Source organism: Botryllus schlosseri, chromosome 13 (genome assembly GCF_051294905.1).
Source record: "Botryllus schlosseri isolate E-star chromosome 13, Bs_hap1, whole genome shotgun sequence".
NCBI lineage: Eukaryota > Metazoa > Chordata > Ascidiacea > Stolidobranchia > Styelidae > Botryllus > Botryllus schlosseri.
In genome coordinates this window covers 13,164,374-13,188,007 of record NC_137248.1, presented here as the reverse complement: position 1 = coordinate 13,188,007, position 23,634 = coordinate 13,164,374, and the positions used below count along the sequence as shown (strand labels likewise).

Below are 23,634 nucleotides of genomic sequence, written 5' to 3'. Positions count from 1 at the left end.
ATTTGAGCCAGTCACTGTTGGTGCTCAAGGAGAAGTAGAAGAAGAATTGAGTCAATAAATTTTAATCATTTACCTTCAAATCAATGGTTTGGAGAGTGCCAATACTACTATGGCTGGTCTGAGAGGTAATGACGGAAATAGTCGGAAGAAGTAGAATGTTGTGAGGTGTTGTGTGTTTCTATCAGCCAAGTGCTGTTGACGGTTTTCAAAATTGTAAGATGCAACTTCGCGACTAATACAAAATGACGAGTGGCAATGAAGTTATTAATCTGTTAAGCTCAAATCAGGGTCTGTATCAACCCGGTTTGTAATGACTCGAGTCGTGATTTTTTTGTGACTCGAGTCAATTTGTATATTGACTCGACTCGAGTCTTATTATGTATTGACTCGACTTGTACTCGAGTCATTGTACATGACTCGAACAAAATCATATGACTCAAGACTAGAACGGTTAAGGTAGACATTTCATTGTGACTTCGAATATTAGTAAAGTTACCACATCATTGATATTTTGTCTATCAGTCCGGATACTTGGAAAATAGTGCCAAACTGAGGAAAATGACTTTATTAGGAATGCCAGCAATTCTATATCACTCTAGCAGAGTTGAAAGAGTGGGTTGAACCGGATTGAACTGGAAACTGAACAGTGAACTGAACATAATGAGTTTGACTCGGATTCGAGTCAAAACACTATGACTCAGACTCGATCCTGTACTAGCTGACTTGGACTCGGCCTTGACTCGGTGGTGAATTGAAAATGACTCGACTTGACTCGAGTAAAAACTATAGAAGTGAGATTGACTTGTGTCTCGGAACCTTGTGACTTGGTTACAACCCTAGTATCAACCTGTTCTCATAGAAATAACACTCATGAAATTCTTGTGCATCTATCTATCCTGCCTCTGATAGAATCTAGAAACGATAAAGTTTATATTGTGAAGTATTCTGAAAACGGAAAACTCGGGTGTTCTCACCCACATCTGATTCTACTCAGTTGGTTGAATTAATCTTTAGCAATTTGGTTGGACTTGATTACATTTTTAAAATCATTTATCAGATAAGCTAAGAATGAAACAGTCGCACATTAAAGATATCACAATCAATTCACTCCTTTCTGCAGATCTAAACATAAAATAGTGTGCCTGAAACATTTGGAAACAACAACTTGGTAAAACAGCCCCTGATTCACAGTAACATGATATATATTGGCAAATCTTTGGTTGTTTTGCGTTTGTCGCGAATATGCACCCTGCAATTTGAAAGTGACCACCTTCAATTAACTGCTACAAGTATGTGACCCATGGACCAAATCCACTTTTCAAAACTATTTAGTCGAGTCCTTTTTAAATCTTCATCTTCTATTTCAAATAGTTCGGCCATGTCCATGAACTTCATACTTGTATTTGCTTGAGTAGTAACACTGACTTCGTTGACCTACTCAAGGAAATTCCTACCAAGTTTTCGCTGTACACATTTCATATTATTAACTCTTGAGTGTTCTCCATTCAGATGACGGAAGATATATATCTGACACTTTTTCGAGCGATCAATGTGGAAGAATTTTAATGTACAGCAGCATACACGGATTTAAGTTCCTTAATTGTTTGCACAATGCATACTACATCTGTGAAGGACCAATCACGGGTAAAAGAATTTTCCTAATACCGGATGCAGAAATAAAACGCCTAGTTTCACTGTGCATAGGAGAACAGCGAATGTCTGCAGAAGTTGATGACGAAACTCTTCTTCAAGCATGTAAAAATGAAGAAATCAAAATCAAAGCAGTAGTTACCATGCGACCTATGGGACATCCGGCGACTATCAGCAATGGATTAACAAAAAACCTTGATACTGTTCCACTAATTGCAGAAAATTGCCAGAGTATGTTAAAGAAAATTATATAATATAGATATGATGGATATATAGATATAATATAGATGATTCTAAAGACTACTCCAAGTCGTTTCGACACCTTCCCATCTTTTCATTGTATCGCAATTTTTGTGGTGTATTGAACTGATAAAAATTGCTGATAAACCAAACTGAATCATATAGTATAATCATATATAAAAGTAGTTCAAATGCACAATCAAATATTTGATTAATTGAAACTCTTATAGTACAACTCGGATATCAAACAAACCATCTGGTGCAGGATAGTGTTAAGCTGCCAACTCTCAATTACCACAGCTGACGACTTATTATCGTGTTAGTAAAGTACGAGTCATAGATGAAAAATGAATTTAAATTTTTTCAGCATTCAGGCATGTTCGTCTGGTTGAGTTTGTTACCACTGATTTGATCTCAACCATCATTGATGAAGTTGCTTTGAAGATCGATATTGCTGTGTGGGATATAGCTTTCGTTCAGGTAGAGGAATCATTGGCTGTAATTTGGAAGATTTTCGTTTGTGTAAAATTTTTACAAAGTGACTGCAAATATTTACCTGATTTCAACATCTACTCAATTGCCATATTTGCATGTAGTTCGAATCTTTACCATTGCTGTATGTGTCGATTGCGAGGGTATTGCTGTCAACGGTTGTCTTTCAGAATTCCATGTGAAAGATCTATAACAATGGTTTTCAACTCTTATGACCTCACGGCACCCTACGTAATGGAAACATAGTTCACGGCACCCTCTCACTTCGAGTTCCATGTGTTCAAGATTTGGGAATCTAATGAATAAAAAAGCTGTTCAACTAATGTCATATCACTGTTTACTGTGTTCCTCCCCAGACTCTGATGTTGGTGACTAAAAATAGTTTCGTCAAAGCCTCAATATCTCCCTCATCGCCGGTTACGACCTTTGTATTTAGTCATCAGCTTCTCAAACGCTACTTATAACTTAGACATCCCTAATTTTTGTTATATGTCGACAGCACCCCTTTTTACCTCATTTTCTCCGGCACCCCTGGGTAGTCCAATCGGTACACCGGTTGAGAACCACTGCTTCATAAGGATATTCAGCAAGGTAAAAGTGTTTAAGTAGATCCTGCTATAGACGTTGAAATGCAAGCGTAGGTTGAAAAGATAAAAAGCGATAATGACCATTAAAATGAAATTTGTATACGCGGCTGAACCTCACAGTTAGCTTAGTATTGAGGTTGGTACTTATTATTGTAATATGGGAGTGGTAATCATCTTCGAAGCACAAATTTAAAGTAACCATATACGAGAAACTAAAGGAAATCCACAGGTATTTTGACCAAGATCCACAATGATTTAAAAGGTTTTGCAAACAAGGCAGATATGCCATTCGAAACACCGTATTTCTAGTGTTTTTTTACTGATGGATTAAAAATTGAAGACTTACAATAATATCGGAGATCTCATATTTTCAATAGATGCCGTCTTTGTTTTTATTCATATCGCCTTGTTTCTCAAAACCCTTTTCGCCCTTTAATATACATTGATAAATTGTTTTACTGTAATATATCAAAATGATATCAAAATTTTCTATCAAAGGCACTCTATTTTCCTTAGAGTCTTGAAGAATTTTCCGAACCGTTCTCCATCATGTTTTTTTCGTATATGCATGATTACATGAGCAACAATAGCGAATCCGCTATCATCATGCTGGAGTTGCCAGAAACTCTGGAGATGCGTTACATACTGGACACTCGCATACCTAAGACGTCATACGAGCATTTCTATTCATTCAGTGGAGTTGCTCCTATTTCGGTAATTTTTTCATTTACTATTGTTAGCCTGCATGTATTGTATGTTACTTCTATGACACACATAAATTAATTTTTGTGCTTTTGGATACATCATTTCATGTTTATATTTGTTAGTGTAGTTTTCTCCTAGTGATTTTGAGATATAAACAGATATCCTGAACCCAGTGTTGGGATCAAGTCACTACCTTCGAGTCACGAGTCATTTCGAGTCATTGCAGATTTTGACTCGGGTCAAGTCTAATCACTCGATTTTTGAAGGTGGCTCATGTCAAGTCGAGTCAAGTCAAGTCAAGTCACGAGTCAAGCCACAATTCAAGTCCTTTTCGAAGTATGAGGCATGCTTACGTCATTGTATTTTGCTAGCTGTCTGAAATACAGATTGAGTGGTCATTGATTCTGAACCGATGAACGAATATAGAGTTAAATATGCACGTAAGAAGGCGCTGTGTCGCTCACATATACATAGAAATGCTAAACTACATAAGTAATTGCATAGCCTCAGTTTAGTTACCAGCCAAAATAGAGAATAGAGAAACGAACTATCAGATGCAATACATTACCCATTTACAAATTGATATGAAACAATTCGAGCCTGCGCCAATGGTCGAGGACTATATAAACTATATTCGAATTCAATTTCAATAAAACAAGAAGTTTGGTTAAGGTAAGAACAGAGAACGGAAGTATACATTTTGCCATTAAATTACTCTACTATACTAGTTTGCGACAGCGTAAGATGTATGCTCCGATCATATCGATTGTGGTCAATTTATTTATGAGTGAACAATGGAGATTCAGTAAAACGCACAATCATTAAATGATTGGTCGCTTTCACGGGTTATACCAGCGTTTCGCGAACAATCCGACCATGAAGAGTGATTTTATCGACATTGTTTGTTTGATGACTTGAAATTGACTCGTTAATTTTACTTCGAGTCACGAGTCAATCCGCATTTCTGATACACCGAGTCAAGTAAAGTCAAGTCATTTTAGCAAAGTGACTCGAGTCAAGTCATGACTCGAGTCATCCCAACACTGCCTGAACCTGACTTGATTATCATTTACTTTTATTTTTTTTGCTGTTTTGATTTCCATCTTTCTCATACTGAATGGTGCACGTCCAAGTTGAATTCTGAGCATGTTGATAAAAACGAAAAGGTGGAGAATATCAAAACAATGCAGAAGTGTTTCTTATTGTGTTTTGTTAATTTTATATCCTTCTCTTTATTCCAGTTATTTGCTCCGTGTTCAATCTGTAATACCCACTTCATTTCATGTCAATTTGCTTGACATGTCTGGTAATGTATAAAGAACAGGAGATAAACTGGATATTACTATTTTCAGAGAAAAGATTTAGTGTTCCATGAATTCTGCGACAAGCCACTTGCTCTAACTGGATTATTCATATCAACTGGTGGTGCTCCTTCACATTTTAGCATCTTGAGCTCGAAGACTGTATTTAATTGTCCACTTGGGGACTTTGAAGTATTAGAATTGAGAAATGAAGAAGAAATATATCTGAGCACTAAAATTGATGTATGTCATTTGACAAAATGGATTATTTAATCTTACGTCTTTGCATTGTTAATATTTCAGAAATACGAAGGTGTGGAATTGAATGCAAATCTGAAAATCAATGATCCAAGAATGCCACCCAAGGTCTTTATGGAAATATTGGGTGAAAATGTCACTGCAAATATCACATTGCTTGGTGTGCTGTCAAATGCAGCCGTCTATGAAAGGTATTCGATTTTCTCTTATAGTTTCAGTCACTTAATGTCTATTCTATCCACTGACTTTGAAATGGAAAAATGAGTTTATTTTATTCCGATAACATTCTACTGTCAACTCAATTTTAGATATAAATTTTACGAAACTTTGACATACGTCTCAAATTGAAATAATTTTGTTGATCAAATAATATGTGATTACTACGATTTTACCATTCAGTAAGAAATTGTGTACCCACAATATTGTGTGCAATAACGTAATTATTAATCACCACCACCGTCTTTCTTTGTAATCATTTTGATATGTTTTTTCAGAAAAACAATTGATATTGTTCTTCACAACGTGCCTGGCGCTGCCGCAGTTCTCGAAAGTCGATTTACCCTCAATCAGAATCATTCACAAATTTCAGATCAGCATGTCTCAGTCACTCTGACTTTACACAACATAGTTACTATCGACTGTCTACACATCACACACATTTGTGCGGTTAAAACGAAAGATGTTTCATTGACATATCCACTTCATCTCCTACCACACATGTGTATTGATCGAGTAACATGCATTGACATACAGCCGCAAATCGATTCCTTTGCTTGGAAAGTAGTGAATTCTAAAATGATAGTTCCCGATGTATTGCAAACGATTGAGATAAGTCTTTGGGTGCACAAAAACTATTTCTTTTCTTTCACAAAATCAAGATATGCAGAAGTCATGAATAGCTCGTTATATCTTCGGAATCAGGATAGAAATTCAAGTTCTATTCTTTCAGATGAACCATTGGAAATTGAATATTCAGTTAGCAGTTCAGTTGAGATGAAATATTCTGGTGAATTTGTAGAGGTAAACGCTACTTATTCTACCATTCTTTCATGGCAATATTGTGGGATATTCGACACAATATGTGTTCGTATACGCTCTGATGACTTTGATGAATTTTCAACTTGTCTTGAATTCGCTACGACGGATCAGTTATGTTCATGCAGCTCGGCTGATCTTTCAGTAAACTCTGCTTATTTATCGTCGGGATTTGATTCCACGAATAATACGTCAACTTTACGGATGGCAGTAGTATTTGATGCGATTATTGATAAATCATCTTTGATTTCTGTTGCTGAGCTCAAAGACCATTACATTACCTTTGATCTAACAACAGAATACTCCATCGATTTGAATGACTGTTTTTCCTCTAATATTACTGGTATGAGATTAAAAGAGCTTGCACATCACCGTGAACATCAGTTTTGTCATATGAAGCACATCCAATACTTCTTGGATGGACTATTCCATTTTTCAAAATCTTGTCTTCAAAACAAAGTCGATTTGTTTCTACACCATCACAACCCATACCCATCCATTCACAGACGACATCTTCTTTATGAAGTATTGCCCTTGTATGTATCGATTAATGTTGATTTACCTGATCATCTAATTGACATCAACACATCCAACAACATGATGAGAAAATTGATACGAAATCTTAACTTATTGGTGAATAATGTATTTGATATTGTTGAATTGAAGTCGATGTTTGGTCTTGAAATTATGGCTGAAAATGATATAGAAGTATTTCGGGTAGATATTTTTGCATCAGTTGTTGTCGATGGTACAGAAATACACCCAAAACTTGACGTACAAAAGGATCTGTTTGTTGAGTCACGGCTTATTGACGAATCACTTAATAATAATGTTTACGATGCAGTATCTATTGATTTCATTGGTGAAACATATTATCATGCCGATAAATTACGTAAATTCTCCATAAAGTCTCATTATGAAATTACCAACATTCGAAATGGATCATTAAATTGTGAGGATCTTATGTTCGATGTGTGTGTTGGAATGGATAATTTTATTCACTCTGGAAAAATCTGCGAACTTGTCCAACCCCAACGCGAGATCTCTGTCGGTATAGATTCTTTGCGTGTTCTCAGTATTTCGATGGCAACAACTGAACTTAATATTCCACGGATTTTGCATCAGGACTCTAATGTTCAAAATATGTTTTTGGGTGGTTATATCAATATGCCAAAATACATTGATCATAGAACATTGCTTTTGTTATCCTCATATTCGGAACAACCAACGGTAACTTTATCAAAAATGGTATATGTCCAGGAGAAATCAGAAACACACACTGCAATCGCTGAATTTGCGATATCTCTCCCCTTGCTGGATTTTATTCGTGGGAATAATGTAAAAAACTTTAATTTGCATTCTATGTTGCTACTCAACGAATCGATGAAATTTTCTGGAATGTGTGACTTGATACAGGGTCCATGGGTTGTTGGCGAAATGACTACCGATATGGTACGTGTTGAAGTAGTTGAATATGATTTCATTGGTGATCATCAACTGGTATTTCCAAGTAATCAATCTGTGATGATGTCAGATCATTTCGAACAAATACTACCAGTACCTAAATATGATCTTGGATCAATTTCTAATCTGACATCACTTAGTTTGACAAGTCTTGATACACTTATTCACATAAAATTTACCCTTATGTGCACTAATGAAATCTCAGAAAATATGGAATTCACTGCTTTTCATAGCGAGAGAAACACATCTCTGGAAATTCACACACACAATATAACATATACTCTGCTCAAGTATCCACAACATGTATTTGGTGATGAGATGTCGTTATATCACAAATATCATGTTGATCTGAAAGGCTCCCTTGCCATAACACACATGCCTACAGAATATAACAATCATATCGATGTTCAATTTGCCACAAATTTTAACAACGGTCTAGTGAATATTGGAAAAATCAATCTAGACGACGTTTTTCAATCAGCATACAAAATCTCCAGTCCATTCATCTTGACGAGGTTTGAGTTTTTGTCTGGCGAGAAGATGATACACTCATTACAAGGTAAAGTTATTATTTATATGGGCTATGGTATTCTGAATTTTAATCCATGAATCCAAATGTGTTAGTGATTTTGAGATTAATTAAGATATTTACGAATTAGAATGGTTACCAGAAAATTGACATCATTTGAAAGATTTCAAAGTAAAGACACCTGCGAGACTTGGATTAGTCATAGTAGGTTAAATATATATTATCTATTTGCCGGTGTGTGTGTATGTGTATTTTTGCAATACAAGTTTTACTACATACCCATTTTGCATTATAATAGGATGCCCTTCGTAGCTCCAGAATTAGGATTGCTGGTATGTAGCCATATCTATTACATGATCTATATCAGTGGTTCTTTACCTTTTTCCCTCCAGTGCTCCCTTTCAAAAAATATCTTGCTCCAGCGCCCCCACCTTATATTGTAAGGACTGTAATAAAGACAATGGGTAAGAGGGAGGGCCGTAACAGCACTTCGTCAGCCCCCCTTAAATAACGATTGTCTTGCGCACCCATATCGGGATAAACCAAACTTCTTAGGGCTTCGCCCCCAAGAACCCCGTCGCGTGATTTCGATGGTCAGCAAAGTTTGTGTGGCCTGGTCGCCCTAGGCGCCAAAATTTTCTATAATGCATGAATGAGTAGGTGGTAATTGCATATATATGTCGCTATAAACTTTTTTCCTCTCAGCCCGCGTAATCAGATTTACCAGTAGCGCTGAGTGAGGTGTTGTATTGGAAAATGAAGGCCACGTGATTAATAATTCAATAATTCAACACATTCGGGCGTGCCCGTTGCTACAATTATTTCGTTACATGTTGTTATTTTGTTACCTTTTGTCTGCTATATAGTCAAAAGATATTGAAAGCATAAACGTATTAAACTAAAGTAAGCTCACGATTCAAAATTGGTATTTCTTCAACGGCAAATAATTTTCTCTGATGGATGTTACCGTATTTGTCCTGTGGGGTGCAGATTGCGACGACATGATAATTCGGCACAAGCGATTTAAACACCTATTGTGAACGATTAGACTTATATACATCGAAGTTTACGCTCAACATGAGGGGTTTTCTCGCTGACGCTTTTTTTCTTAAGGTTTTCTTGCTGACAATCTTTTTGAAACACTTCTCGGAGTCCCATATTGACCAGAACTTCATATGTCTTCGTGCATCGTGGCGTGGTAATGGCCGATGCCGAAATGCCCATTTCTATTTTCTATAATTATGCATATTCTTCCGTCGTGGAGTCGTCAAAACATGTGTAATTTATGTTCATTCGCCGAAATAATTTAGGGCACCCTTCGAGCTCACCGATTGGGGATTTGGGTTGCAGCAGTTTCGGTCCTGGTAAGAGGTCAAAGTCCAGTCGGTTTTTTCGGGACTTTGCTATTGGAAATATTTCGCACTTTAATCGCGCTCGAGGTCCATAATTGTGTGTAGTATACTCAGGGTCAAATCAAGGTTGTTATAACAACAAGCGGTTACGGTCTCATACCCCGTGGTTCGAACCATCCCGAATTCACCTCTGCGATTGGCAATACGGGGAAATTAATGATATTGGATTTTGTCTTACTGCTCTGTGTAACTATATTAGTAAGTCAACTGAGAATGGGATGCATGTATCTGCTCGCATTGAATTTAGTACTGTACCCAGTTATTAATTTTAACGTGAATGTATTCCAAACATAGCAACTCATAGCGTTCATGTGAGGCCGTGAACCACAATACTAGACAGTATCATCCTTTATGATACCATGAAGAAATATTCTGACGATTTCATTTTGTAGCTCTCAAATACAAGTATATTTAGTTATTCATTTCGTGCACAAAGCTTCAAAACTTATTTTCTGTACAAGGGGCTCTCATTCTCGGAAGTGATATACAGTGCCTCCTTCTTCTCGATTTTCACACGCTGTGCGCTGCGGGATATAATACCTAATCCGACACATTTTGTTGAAAATAACCCTAGCAAGTGTGACGGCACTGTTTTAACGGGAAATTTGGGATCTAAAAGTACGCGCAATTTCTTTACATGAATTATAATAACCCACTACATTTATGAAAACATATGTAGCAAACATCGTCGCGTAGCGCGACCAAAAATCCCGGGATTTGAAATGTTTTGTGGAATGTTAATTTGCTCTGAATTCTCATTAAGGATATGTCCTACTACCACATCATCTACTGCGAAGCCATTTTTCTTCAGCGCCCCCCATATCGCCCCCCGAGCCCAGCGCCCCCCATATGGCCACCTGAGCGTTTCCGCCCCCTCCAAAATCTCCAGCAAGGTTAAGAACCACTGATCTAAATACTTATTTCATACAATTAGGATAAACCTGATATCAGTTTTATGAATATGACTAGGTAACACCATCATTTTGAACATGATAACCGTTACTGCTCAATTTAATTTATACTTCAATGCATATTTTTTTCAGAGAAGACCATACGATTTCCATATGTGGATGAAAAGGATTTGTCACAACTGATGTTTCATGAACCATACATTTTACAAGCAAAGTATATTGGCTCAGGGCTTGACGAAGTTACTTTTCAAACTGATTTTTCATCAAACATACTGATCAAGTTCTATGTTGAGACGCAAACGTTTGGATACGAGGAAAAGAAAGAAATTGTATCCCCCCACGTGTCAAAAAGCACATTTGAAAACATGCAAAAGAAAATACACGTTGATCAAACCATAGATCTCAGTGATGTTACGTTGGGCTTAGGTAAGTACCTGACTTGAATTCACTATGTATGAGAAACTTAAATTCACTTGTTCAACATTCTTATGACACCGATAATGCTGCGATTTTAACATCACTAACGATTAATGAAGCTTACCACACATGAGTGAATAAGTTACCTAGGATACTAGTGGGACAAATAACATGGCCATTGTCCGACAAACCCTGGCAATCCTAGTAATGAACAATGAACAGCCATTTTCATTTCATAGCAAATGCATCCTCATTTTCTTGTATGACATTCAAGTATGAATTATGTATGTTATAGGCTCTAATGCAGGGGTGGGCAAACTTTTGAGCTCGCGGGCCGCATTCAACATCCGAATCCATTCGCGGGCCGCACTATATAAAATTGGGATTATTAACCAAAACGCAATATTGATATTTGATTATATAGTGAGGACATGGAGATAATATACGTAAGTGCTTATTTAAATCAAGCCAAACATTGCTTTGATGATATCGTACACGCGTCAGAAACATGTAGTGGCGAGATTTCATAGGCTGGCGGACCTCAATAACAAAATTGTCAAAACTATAGAGATGAGATGAAAGTCGGTTGGCCCGATTCTTAGAACATGATTGAAATTTAAATCTGTGAGCAGCGATCTGTACATAGATTTACTAATTCCACTTTTGGTTCAGTTCCAGGACACACAATGCTGACAGCATCATAACCATGTTAGCTTCAAACACGCTTCTACTATGTGTAGATAAAATATAAATACCCCAATTCTACGCATACAAACGAATCTACCTAAGACACGCCCGAATCGTTTTTTATAAGCACAACACTGAAATAATTAAAAATGGAGTGGTCAATCTGAAATCCCACTCGTGATCCAAATTATGTCAATCTCGTTGCAGCTATCCCGCTGTGATATTAAGTATTTACCTTAGATCAACTTTTTAAGACACGCCCCCCCCCCCTTATGATGGTAAAAGATTTCGCGCCCCCTTATCGTCATATCACAAAACGAAACCAGGATGCTAGCAAACCTAACGGATAGTTTAATGGCATGGAAGGTTACGACTGTGGATGAGAGATTTTTAATATATGTAATTCAGACTAAATACAGAGCAAAAACTTTGAATTCGAAGTAAATCGCGCGGAGCGCGAAAATTTTTCAGTTGCGCTTAGCTTCGCGTCCCCCTTCAGATGCTTTCACGCCCCCAAGGGGAGCGAGCCCACCAGTTTGAGAACCACTGTCTTAGAATTATCATGGTGAAATATACTAAGAAATAGTTAATCAAGTCCCTGCAATAATTCGATTTTTAGTACGCATTTTATCAATATAAAAAAAAAGTTTCTTTCGACTCTCGCGGGCCGCACAGAACGGTGTTGCGGGCCGCATGCGGGCCGTAGTTTGCCCACCCCTGCTCTAATGCATCTTCGTGGGATTGGTTAGTATATGTGTGCTCAATTGCTCTTGTCAGTGAAATTTCAAACCGCATTGTTTTGAAGTTAGAAAAATATCAAAAATCGAATCGGACATACCAATCCTATCAATCAACATAATTGATCTTGTGCATATTGTGAAGCAGGCCTGTTAAGTTATATTGTTGATGTCCAACCATACTCAGTTGTAATCATTCATTTGTGCCTGTATATTTGAGTATGCAGATGATACATTTAAATAAATCCTGTTACAGCATTCTCGGCAGATTTATGCGGCCAAGTGAATGTATATGTGGAGATATGCCTTGACGATGACAAATCAAGCTCCACATGCTCGCCGAGCAGCCTCTCTAAAAGTGACGCTTCGTTAAAGATTTCATGTAATCACGATTGGAACAATGTCAAAATCATAAGTACTCAAAATATATCCGAGTCCGGTGGATGGAAGATGCTATCAATAAAGCAGGAGAGTTCTTCCTCGGAAAGCGAGCATTGGATCACGTATCATTCTTGGATGCATGTTACTGGCAGCAAATGTGGTGATGTCATTAACTGGGCTGCTGCTGCATCATGCGATGAAATATTTGACTATTCTGACGTATCGTTAGCTATCCTCCACTCTCAAATTCTCAAATGCTTATCAACAGACGATGGAGTTTATCTTTATCAATCTATAACATTCGGATTTGATTATGAAAAGACATTGTTCAGCGGTGTATTTCACGAGCCTTGTAATCTAGGGGTGCATATTTTACTGATGAAGATCGATGATACTAATGACCTTATATTTTCAAATAACTACATTGCTTTCCATGTACCAGTCGATTGTTACAGTCGACAAATCGTAAAGGTACAGAACATTCAACTTTCGAGTGAACCGTCCTATTGCGAATCTTTTCGCCGGTGTAGCAGAAACAAAAGCTGTTCTCAAAGTGATTTTGTTGCAGACTTTGCAATTCATGTGTTGCATCAATCTTATGATCTTGATTTGGCGTCAGACTCTGTTGAAACTCATGATCTTGTTGTTTCTCCTGCGCTTCCTGGAAAACTGCTTGAAATGGACTCCATTTTACTAGGTGAGTATCAATTTGAGTTTACATCTTAATCTAATGTATCGTAATTGTAAGTAATATTACCGTAAAAGCTGTCAGTATTGCAAAACGATTACATAGCTTACCCATGCCCGTCCCAAATTATATTTTGTCGACTGTTTATAATTTCATATTTTAAAACAGATGACGATGTTGTCAATGGCCTATATCGACGACGTATTTTCTCGTGGACTGGAAAATATATGTTAACCCTGCCCGCAAACAATGCCATTGATAATCTCATGTTTCAAGCGGTTGTTATGGAAGATGATTGTAAGAATTGCACATTTCCTAGACATGCGATTGAGATTTTATCAGGTGTCCACTCAATACCGTTCGATTCTGTGTGTGAAGACAGCGCAAATTCAACCCTTGTATCAACCTCTGTCAAGGTAAATAGTTTCTATGGTCTGTGGAGAGGCCATTATAGAAGACATTGTTTTACAGATCAAAAATATTCAAAGACATGTCTTCTTTGGATATCCCATGCCAGTTGAAATAGCATTATCAGTTACCTGTAATGGGTCAGATTGCAGTTCTATTATGAATACATTCAGAGAAGCGGAGATGCAGTAAGTATTCTTCAACTCTTACTTCAATTTTGCAGATGTAATCTAGGTACGTAATGCGCTTAGTCACGTATAAGTAGACTTGTGAAATCAAGCTTAACTGATTTGGGGCGCCGAATTTTAGTATGTGGTATAAAGTACATGTAGATTGTACAACAACGTTCAGTGAAGGTTATCATACGCAACATGATGAACGTACTTCTAAAAGCTAAAATCAAACACTATCTGAACTTTCCGATTTTCCTCGTGCATTTCAGTCTTCATCTCCTGTCATCATTTGCTTATCATGCAATTGATTGCATTATTAGGATACGCTAATATGCTTTATTATCATTTACCAAACAGGATGAAATTGGAAACAAGAGCCATTGATGGCACGAAAGGAGTTGTTTACTATGTTGAAAATTCATCGTTACGCAATCACCTTCTTTGGAAAGATTATGACAAATACAGAAGTCAATTTCTAAATATTCCTCATTCCAAAATAGAATCTATATCCGATGAAAATATGTTCACATTCGAATATATCGCCGGAGGTTTTCTACAAATTGATGCGGAACCTGAGCAATGCCGAAAAGAGTGGTATGTGTTTCATTGTTTACTCTTAATTTTATTGTAAGGTATGGTGAATGCCATTTTTGTTTATAAAAATAAGTTAACGTTGATGACATCAAATTAAATTTGACCACTCCATTCTATGTGACTCCATCAGTTGCCACTAAGCAATTTGAAATACAGTTTTAGCGAAATTTATATTTGCGTTTTCTAAAATACTTGTCAGTGTCAAATTTGACAAATTTATCAGCACTATTTTAATATTGATTTTAAAAGCAACAGTTTTTCATCCGGATTCAATTCAATTCTGTTACATTCTAAATTCCATTGCTGAAAATGAAAAAGATCTTGAACTTCTTTCCCGTGTCACCTTCAAATCAATATACTATTAGCTACTATCGGATATCTAGAATACCAGTTGTTTTTATAGCTCGCCAGTGTTGACATATTTGACATCTAATCATCCAAGGTTTGATATGAGACTCTGGGTGTATCTAAGAGACAATGTTGGAACCAGGGGAAATATAAATTGATGGAAAGTGGTAATCGCAAAAAGAAATATTCAAAATTCAACACGAACTCCCAATATCTCCATATCACCCATTTCAGATGCTAGATTATTGAATTGACAGTATGCTCCTACGTAAGTTATGATGTTTTCAATCTATTGCTTCTCAGGTATCTTGGAATTTCAATTTCAAACAAAGAGCAGCTTTTTGGAAACGGAGATCCAATAATTCATGAAGAAGCATCTAAAATTGTGTCTATCTGCAAGAAGGACTGGGCTGCCCATGTAGATATGTCCATTATCAGCTTCACTTCTCTGTCAAATTTGTATGACGTATCTCAAAAACAACCAGTTACCATATCTCTTCGTGTCGGTGTAGCGACTTCCGTCGAGATCGATCAAGAAATATTACAAGACCCGCAGCAGTCAGGTTCAAGTGGATCCCAGTCCCATAGACCGACATACTCGTTCTACATTTCTAAAGATGGTCAGCTTTCGGAAGATGACGTGATGGTCTATGCTGGGATCACCAGCAACCGGGCTCGTTCTGAAGTATGGTGAGCTGCAGTGGTGGTCACAGTTGTGGATAGTGCTAGATGAGTAGAAGTAGAAGTGACACTGTAAATAGGAGTATCAATATCTAAGATACACTGACGCTGCTCCGAATGGAATACAAATGAAATGTTGGTAAAGGTACACGAGTAATTACTTTGGATAATCCAAGATCTGCCATCTTTTAGGAATAATCGCTTGTGGCTACCTTTGAAATTGAAGAATACATCTTCGCGACTAACGCAAAATGACTAGTTACAATAGAAATAGGTGCAATTTTATAGAAATATTTTCAGTTGTCGTGACGCAAAGGCTATTTCACACTGTTGTTATGACAATTTAACCCAGTGATTCCCAAATTTTTTCGAATCACCGCCCCCTTATCAAGCTCGATACAAATTTTCACCCCCTTCCATATTTACGGATCAGAAAAAGAGGTCATATAGACAGAAAATTTATTTACATACCTCTAATCGCTGGTGAATTGACTAAAAAAAGGTCCTTTTTCTGAGTAGGTGCTTGGAAAACCGGTTTCCACGTTTACTTCCCGTTGAGTTGACTTTTCTTATCGCATCACGTGGAATAATCCGTCTTCACGTGCATTTTTAGCTGTGGTAATTAAATATATCTCACTGGATGTTCTAACATTTTCGCTCGCTATCGCCCCCAGTTGCCCAATTGTTTCTCAAAATGGCCCACTGGGGCGATGTCGGCCACATTAGGAAGGAATGATATAACCAGTAAATGTGATACAAACACATCTTAAGATTGCATTCTACTTGATAAATTCCAAAGTGTAAAAAGCAAGTAATTTTGCCTGCAAAATTTTAATACAATCAGTGGAAGGGAAGTAATCTCATACTCACTTGAGTATGCAGTGTAAGCAGGCAAAACCGACTTGAGTACTCCAAAAAAGTAGAATTACTGGTGCTGTCGGACGTAGACTTCCATATACTGATGCAATCTTGTTTTTTTAGGAATTCATATCTACCGTACAACCAAGTGTTTGATATCGAAGGCGGGATTGGGCTGTTCCAATACGTTGACATACAGTTTTGTTCCCGCTTTATGAACCTGAATAACACTATCTTTCTCATTGCCGCTACTGACAAAGAAGGTTCGTTGCTCATGCTAAAGATGGTAGTTGAGAAATTCTTCCGACTATGTAGTGGAAAATTGTAAATTATTTCCCATACATTTTTTGACTTCGAGCTCAGCAAGATTATCTCCACCTCACTGTCGTATTAGAGTTGTGGAACAATCAATATATTTTACTGCCAAGTAATTACCATGTAACACAAGCATGGCCACTAATCAGCCCATTGCTTATCCTATCCCATTCCATTGAGGTGAAGTAATCTCAAGGTTTGACGAATCACTTTCCATTTTTGATTTGAATTCGTTTAGGTGTTGTATTCCTCAGTAAAACACTGCGTTTATTGTAAACTCTTTTACTCACGAATTCCTAGAGTGTAGGTATTTATCTGAAAGAATGTTGTTTTCAAACTTCAAATACATCTTTTTAACAGTGTGTAGCAAGACAGCTTATGCAGCCTATACCTGAGTTCTAAAAGTACTACACACACATGTATGGCTCCTAACATGTCAACACTTCAGTTTGTCATTTATTGATATTTTTATTAATTCAAAAACACCACAATATTCCGATATAATGAAAACATAGGAAGGTGTCAAAACTAAAACATTTCTCACACCCTTAGACTGTAAAATTTCCTTGTTTCTTTAAGGACAACAAATATTGTCATATTATGTTGGATTTACGTTTCTCAATTCCCTTTCAGGGTTTTATGAAGAGATCATTGAAAATGACAACAACTATCTTGCACTGGAATTGAAATTGGTTGGATGTGAAGACGCATATTTAAGCGTACCATACTTTCATGTCAATACCAAAATCCCCTCTATTCTTCATTCAAATAAGGCAATTACCATTGAAGTCATATCGGAAGAAAATTACTACCACCGTGATGTTGTGAACAATGATGTGTACATGAATATGAGCATGTCGGTAATGATTAGTAACCAAAACCCTTTTGCCAAACATGAAGACTTTGATGAAATTCCTCTCATATCTGGTCAAAGACTAGTAGGTTTGTTTTATCTAGATCACCAGGATTTTAACAGGAATGGACTGTATCTTGGCAGTTCCCACTATACCATTCCTCTGAACATACCATCACATAGCAGGATTTGTGGAAAAATTTGGAAAATGACATTGCACTTTGAATCCTATACCTTTTCACCCATTACAAATTCACAGACCAGTATGGAGCACGATCAGTTGGTGTATATTCTTTGTGATTCTGAGTATGCGTCTATATACGCTGACATTAAATATGCACTTCAAAGCACCGTATATCCATCGATCCCGTACCCAATTAAATTTGAAGTCGTAGACGATATTTTCCAACGAGCTGCTCTTGTGGAATTGAATGAAACCAAATTGGACTTTGCGCAAATCAAAGTTGAACTCTTAATAGCCGTTGATCACATTCATGCGAATAATTTCACATTACCGGCTTCTTTGACTATCAAATGCAATGTCACCGAGATTGATACAGGTATGATCGCGAAAAGTATGACATGGAATCATTAAATCTGCTATGGATCTTGTTTTAGATTTTGAGCAACACACTGTGGCTACTATATCTTGCAACGGAATTGCTGCATTTGAAGACATGTTCTGTGTTAGTGGGCAACTGCGGTATATGCTTTCTGTCTCAGGTAAGGCACTGCTGAATGAGTAATGTATTTGATGATGTGGTGATTTTGTTTTGCACTGAACATTCTCATAAGTACGAATCAACCAATGTTTAGGCATTTATTTATAATTATACATAAACTCATTTTGCTTTACGGAATTTTTGTAGGATAAATTTATTTTGATTCTTTTTGTTCCCCCTCTTTTAATACAAGCCATAATGCAATACGGCTTAAACTCATTGTCATCACAAACATTTATCTAATACAGTGAATTTTTGACACTGTAGTGATCGAATATAGTTGAATCTCTATCGATTAAACCAGAATTCAATAGTGCTAAGGCAGAGTGCATCAAAATTCCCATAGTTGCTCGAATAAACATTTGAGAAAGGTTATACAAGTGTATATTCAAACATCGCTTGTTGTGTTCGATTAAGCTACTCAAATTGTGTAGGAATATTCCTGTACTGTTGGTTTTCTTCATGAAATGGACATTTATTTCCAAATTGAAGTGATGATTTTATCATTGGATTCCGAAACAGGTTCTTTAAAAAACGTGTGATAGGCAGGCTTACATTTTATGAAAGCAACCTGAATGTGATGCATCTTTTTTGATTTTATTGAGTTTGTAGGTACGAGATCGGCTGCCATCTGCACTGACATGTACTATGCCGAGACACTGTAGGGATCTGTTTCTTGTCTCATGTGTCATAATGATATTGACCTTGATTTGGGAAGGTCACGGTATTGAAGCTGCATATTTTAATGGAAAAATGGCATCCAATCTACATTGTCCGGGTATTGATGAAGATCTTTGCGATGCGTTTATCGAGGAGACATCTGCACCTGATATGATCGCAGAAGGACAACAGCACAGCATTATAGACTACTTCCAGTTACGGTATCTCAGGCCGAATCAGACTCTTGTTCTGAGTGAACTGTTGGATCCTCAAGTTATTATTTACAAGTTGAAGAAGTAAGATTGCTAATCACTTCAGAATTTTATGTGAGCCCGTTCTAACTTGAATAAGGTTTGAATTTTTTTCCACACTTTACTATCTCTTACATTTCTACAAGATTTTGGTCTTAAATTATATGTAGGAATATATTCAATATTAATTTTCCAAACAAAAATTTTTGGAGCAATAATGAATATAACTGTGTGGACTCTAATTTCGAACTGATTTTGTCACAAGTTCAGCATTTGGGTTAATGTCGAGTTTTGGAGATCCTCATATTATGGAGGCATACATATATATTTGATCTGACAGTTCGAATTCATAATGTTTATGCTGACAGAAGCAAACAAACCAAGCACTTTATCAAATAAATAGTTTTTATTGGTAACAGAGAACTGCATTTGTAGATCAATATCAGGATACAGGCTTTACTGTTCCTGTTAGATCTCATTGGAACATATTTTTTCAGGGGTGAGATCAGCATTCCGCTAATTACAAACCCAGTATCGGACTTGATTGAAGCTGATGATCCATCATTGGGTATTCCTGTGTCCACGGAAATAATTTTCGCATCAGATCACGGCTGGAATGCTATGTTTTGTGGTCACACCGAAATCGTGGCTACTATCAACAAGAATGCTCTGCACTGTGTTGATCCCTATACGCCTAATGATTCCATTACAAAGAAGTTGTTCATCCGATGCATAGGTTAGAAAATCTGGTCATTGTCATAATGACTTGGTGCGTAATACAAGTTTTATGATAATTTTCTTTTAGATGATGTGTATCATGTTAAGGACGTGTCTGTCATATCGGTGTTGCCATGGATAAAGTTATCATGCTTTGTGGATACTCCTATCTTGGTGACGGCGTCGCTTTCATTTGCCAATTCCACAATTCTGAAACAAGCAATGCATGATGGCGATTTTGTTTGGAAAGCTTACGTCTCCTATGATCCGCTATTAGACAGAACTTTTGACGAAGTAGTGCGACTTCGCGTACAAAGCTCAAATTTTTATGTTGGTAACAGGTTCGTATCAGAATTTCCTATGACATGACGTTGATATATCCAAATATGATGTAAATCAAAGAGAGGTTCACATGAATTGAATATAGCAGGAAATGCTAAGCTTTCAACCAAATATCAATCCAGAAGTGATTGATGTAGTCATCGCTGGTACCCGAGGAAAAGAAATAATCATGTTTAATCATACTCAATCACATTTAAAAGTAGCAATTTCCAAGACCTTTCAAAACTGTTTGAAGTGGAAGTAGAAAATCAAGATTAGTAAAGTACTCGGATAGTTTCAAAAATTTGATTTGATCGAGACGTTGCCTACTTTTAGTAGCCGATCATAAGTGGCTGCTTTTCAAATTTCAGGTGCATTTCCATGACTAATTCCACTACAAATTGGTGCAATTTTTGAAAATGTGTCCAGTTACCATGATACAGCCCCTGGCTATTTCCCCCAGACGTTATGACAATTCCACTCATAAACTTGACGGGAATACACCCCTTTCTTCATTACAAAATCCAAATCGTGAAAAGTAAGTAATTTTGATAAAATCCTCTCAAGTAGAAGTGAAAGTAGTTCAAAACGCTACCACTCGAGTAAATATCTGTATCGACGGGAATATTTTTCTAGAATGCACGATTACCATCCATGATAATCCAAATTTGAAATGTATCTCATTTTTTATTGCATTCATTGTTACTAGACGTTGATGACATGTATTAGAAAAACAGGTGTAAGGTTTTAGATAATAATCTTCATAATATGTATCTCAATGCAGAATATGCAGAATAAGGATTGCTTTTTGTGTTTGCACTATTTTAGTTCCTCAAATTTTGACACAGTCATTTGTGTAATTTCTAGCTCATCGCTTCATATTCGAGCCAAAGGCAACCTCAGTCTTTCTTTCACATCTTGCGCAGACGGCCGTCAGAAATACCTAATTATTCAGATCACATGTAAGTACCCATACTGCCAATATTTACAATAAATTTATTTCCTAACATTCACGTTTCTTTGCATGGTAGATATTTGTGAGACAAAATAGATATTTTCATGCCGCCTTTTACTTAATTAATATTTCATTGACTTCATATTTTTATTAGGGTTCGATGTACTAAGTAAATAGGTTTACGTATCAATTTCCAGGTCCCTTGATTGATGCCGACAAGCAGTGGGGTAACAATTGGTTTTCTTTGCCCCTGGGGTCGGTCGCAAACTTGAGAGAATTCGATGGTGCGGCTGATGATTCCTATTTGGTTTTGGACGATTTCTCTTTGTCGGACAATGGCGTTGTCCGGATAACGGGAAGCAGCTCATTTGTAGCTTCCATTTCGTCGAAACTTCAGAGGTAAGAGGCTTCCTTTGAAGTTCTATCTGACTGCTAAAACTGTTTGAGATTCAGATACATACCAATATAGTATTTGATTATTTCCGTTTATGATTTCTAGTGCTTTCGCCCGCACCTTCGGTTCATGAGTCAGTGTGCTTCACACAGCCGACCAAACCTGTGTTCTGATGGTGAAACTAGTAACGAAACCATAATTATTACACATACAACATTTTTTCAAGATACTAAAATCATGTTTCTCAACCGGTGGTTCGCGAACCGCTAGGGGCCCGCGAATCCTCTAAATTTGCAAGATTAATGAAAACCTAATCTGTAATATATTTAAATCAGGAAAATCACAAGGAATTTGCTAGCTTCTAAAACTTCAGGACTCCCATCATCAAAATGGGCGTTATATCCTACTGTGCAATTAGCAAATTGTCAATAGACTACTGATAAAACATATTGCTGTTTTTAGAGATGTTGTTTCACTGGGGTTTGTGGAAAAACTAAAGTAGGAGTAATAAGCTCAATCAGGCTATGACTGCGAAATGTTTGCAAAACATTTTGGATTTGAAGTTTTCAGACTCAGCTAATTAGTGAACAGCCGTTTGAATTTAAAATTCCTGACGTTTTATTTCCTAATCTGTCCAAATTAAGGAATTGAAACCTCGGCGTAGAATCCATTTTCTCCTCTGAACTTGAAGATGAGCTGGTAGATAGAAATGACTAGGCTTGGGAGTCATATTTTGAGTAATAAAAATGTGTTTCTCACTTTTGTTGTCATCTATGTTGCGATCATACCCAAATGTGTCGTTGGAAGCGTTACACGTTAATGCTACATTCATCATCTTCTATGTTTGTGGAACTGGATTTTAGGCTCTCGTTCATATCAAATGGATTTTCACCGAGCGAGATAGTGTAATAGTTGTGCGTCCGGCTTCTCGATCGGTAGGTTGTGGGTTCGACCCCCGGTCGGGTCAGACCAAAGACTCGAAAACTGGTATCCGCGGCTATCCTGCTAGGCGCTCAGCAATCACGGATAGCACGGAGGAGAAAAAACGGGGGTGCAGACTAGATGACCTTACTATAAAGGCCGTATCGCATCTCCGTCGTCAAAGCATCTCGATGGTGATGGCGAAAAAGAATACCATATCTCTCTCTCTCTGTCTCAAGACATGACCATGCATTTCAAGAAATCCAACTACTGAATTCGATTTGAAATAATATAAGTCTACCCAATTTCTACATATAATATGATGCTATTTTAAAGGGGCACTGCACTCTAAAAATGATGTGGTCTCAAATTGAAGGGCAGAACGAAAAAAAGTTTTTGGCCGCAGCTGTTTTCTTCAGAACGCCACTGTAATGGAGCTGCAATTTATTGAAATTTCCACAAGAACTTCACGGTCCAGCAGTCATGTAGAGATCGAACTTTATGTAGTTCTCAGCCGATGTTATGAAGGAAAGATGTCGTACGCACCAAGGTTGTTTAGATACCGCGTTCAACGGAAGATGTTCAGCCATGATACTTATGTCAAAATCGTGCCTAGTGTATTCTATTTCTGTCGTGTACGACATATTCAATCTCTGCTTGACTGCTGGAGCGTGAAGTTCTTGTGGAAATTTCAATAAATTGCAGCTCCATTACGGTGGCATTATGAAGAAAACAGCCGCGGCCAAACATTTTTTCGTTTTGCCCTTCAATTTGAGACCACATCATTTTTAGAGTGCAGTGCCCCTTTAAACAAAAAAAGTCATTTTGTTGCTGTTTATCAGCAGCATACAGTTAATATTTTCAAAAGAAGATGGCTGTTGCATGATAATTGAGTTATATTTGAACTAGAACTTGTGAAGGTCCGCGGGGACAAAAAGATTGAGAACCACTGTCGTAACATATCATACC

General features: G+C 37.1%; 1 protein-coding gene across 1 annotated transcript in view; it reads left to right on the top strand.

The window, feature by feature from the left end:
• The window catches only part of LOC145454625 (uncharacterized), a 93,881-nt gene that overhangs the window by 41,780 nt on the left and 28,467 nt on the right, over nt 1-23,634 (top strand). The window contains exons 46-66 of the mRNA XM_080332617.1: nt 1,510-1,644; nt 1,705-1,881; nt 2,258-2,370; nt 3,486-3,683; nt 5,027-5,218; nt 5,279-5,424; nt 5,728-8,291; nt 10,717-11,010; nt 12,682-13,503; nt 13,663-13,910; nt 13,966-14,090; nt 14,433-14,669; nt 15,321-15,707; nt 16,680-16,819; nt 17,505-18,284; nt 18,343-18,447; nt 19,165-19,402; nt 19,855-20,093; nt 20,163-20,415; nt 21,263-21,357; nt 21,548-21,749. Of these exons, the coding sequence (XP_080188743.1) occupies nt 1,510-1,644; nt 1,705-1,881; nt 2,258-2,370; nt 3,486-3,683; nt 5,027-5,218; nt 5,279-5,424; nt 5,728-8,291; nt 10,717-11,010; nt 12,682-13,503; nt 13,663-13,910; nt 13,966-14,090; nt 14,433-14,669; nt 15,321-15,707; nt 16,680-16,819; nt 17,505-18,284; nt 18,343-18,447; nt 19,165-19,402; nt 19,855-20,093; nt 20,163-20,415; nt 21,263-21,357; nt 21,548-21,749 (7,690 nt within the window). The remainder of the gene's footprint in view (nt 1-1,509; nt 1,645-1,704; nt 1,882-2,257; nt 2,371-3,485; nt 3,684-5,026; nt 5,219-5,278; nt 5,425-5,727; nt 8,292-10,716; nt 11,011-12,681; nt 13,504-13,662; nt 13,911-13,965; nt 14,091-14,432; nt 14,670-15,320; nt 15,708-16,679; nt 16,820-17,504; nt 18,285-18,342; nt 18,448-19,164; nt 19,403-19,854; nt 20,094-20,162; nt 20,416-21,262; nt 21,358-21,547; nt 21,750-23,634) is intronic.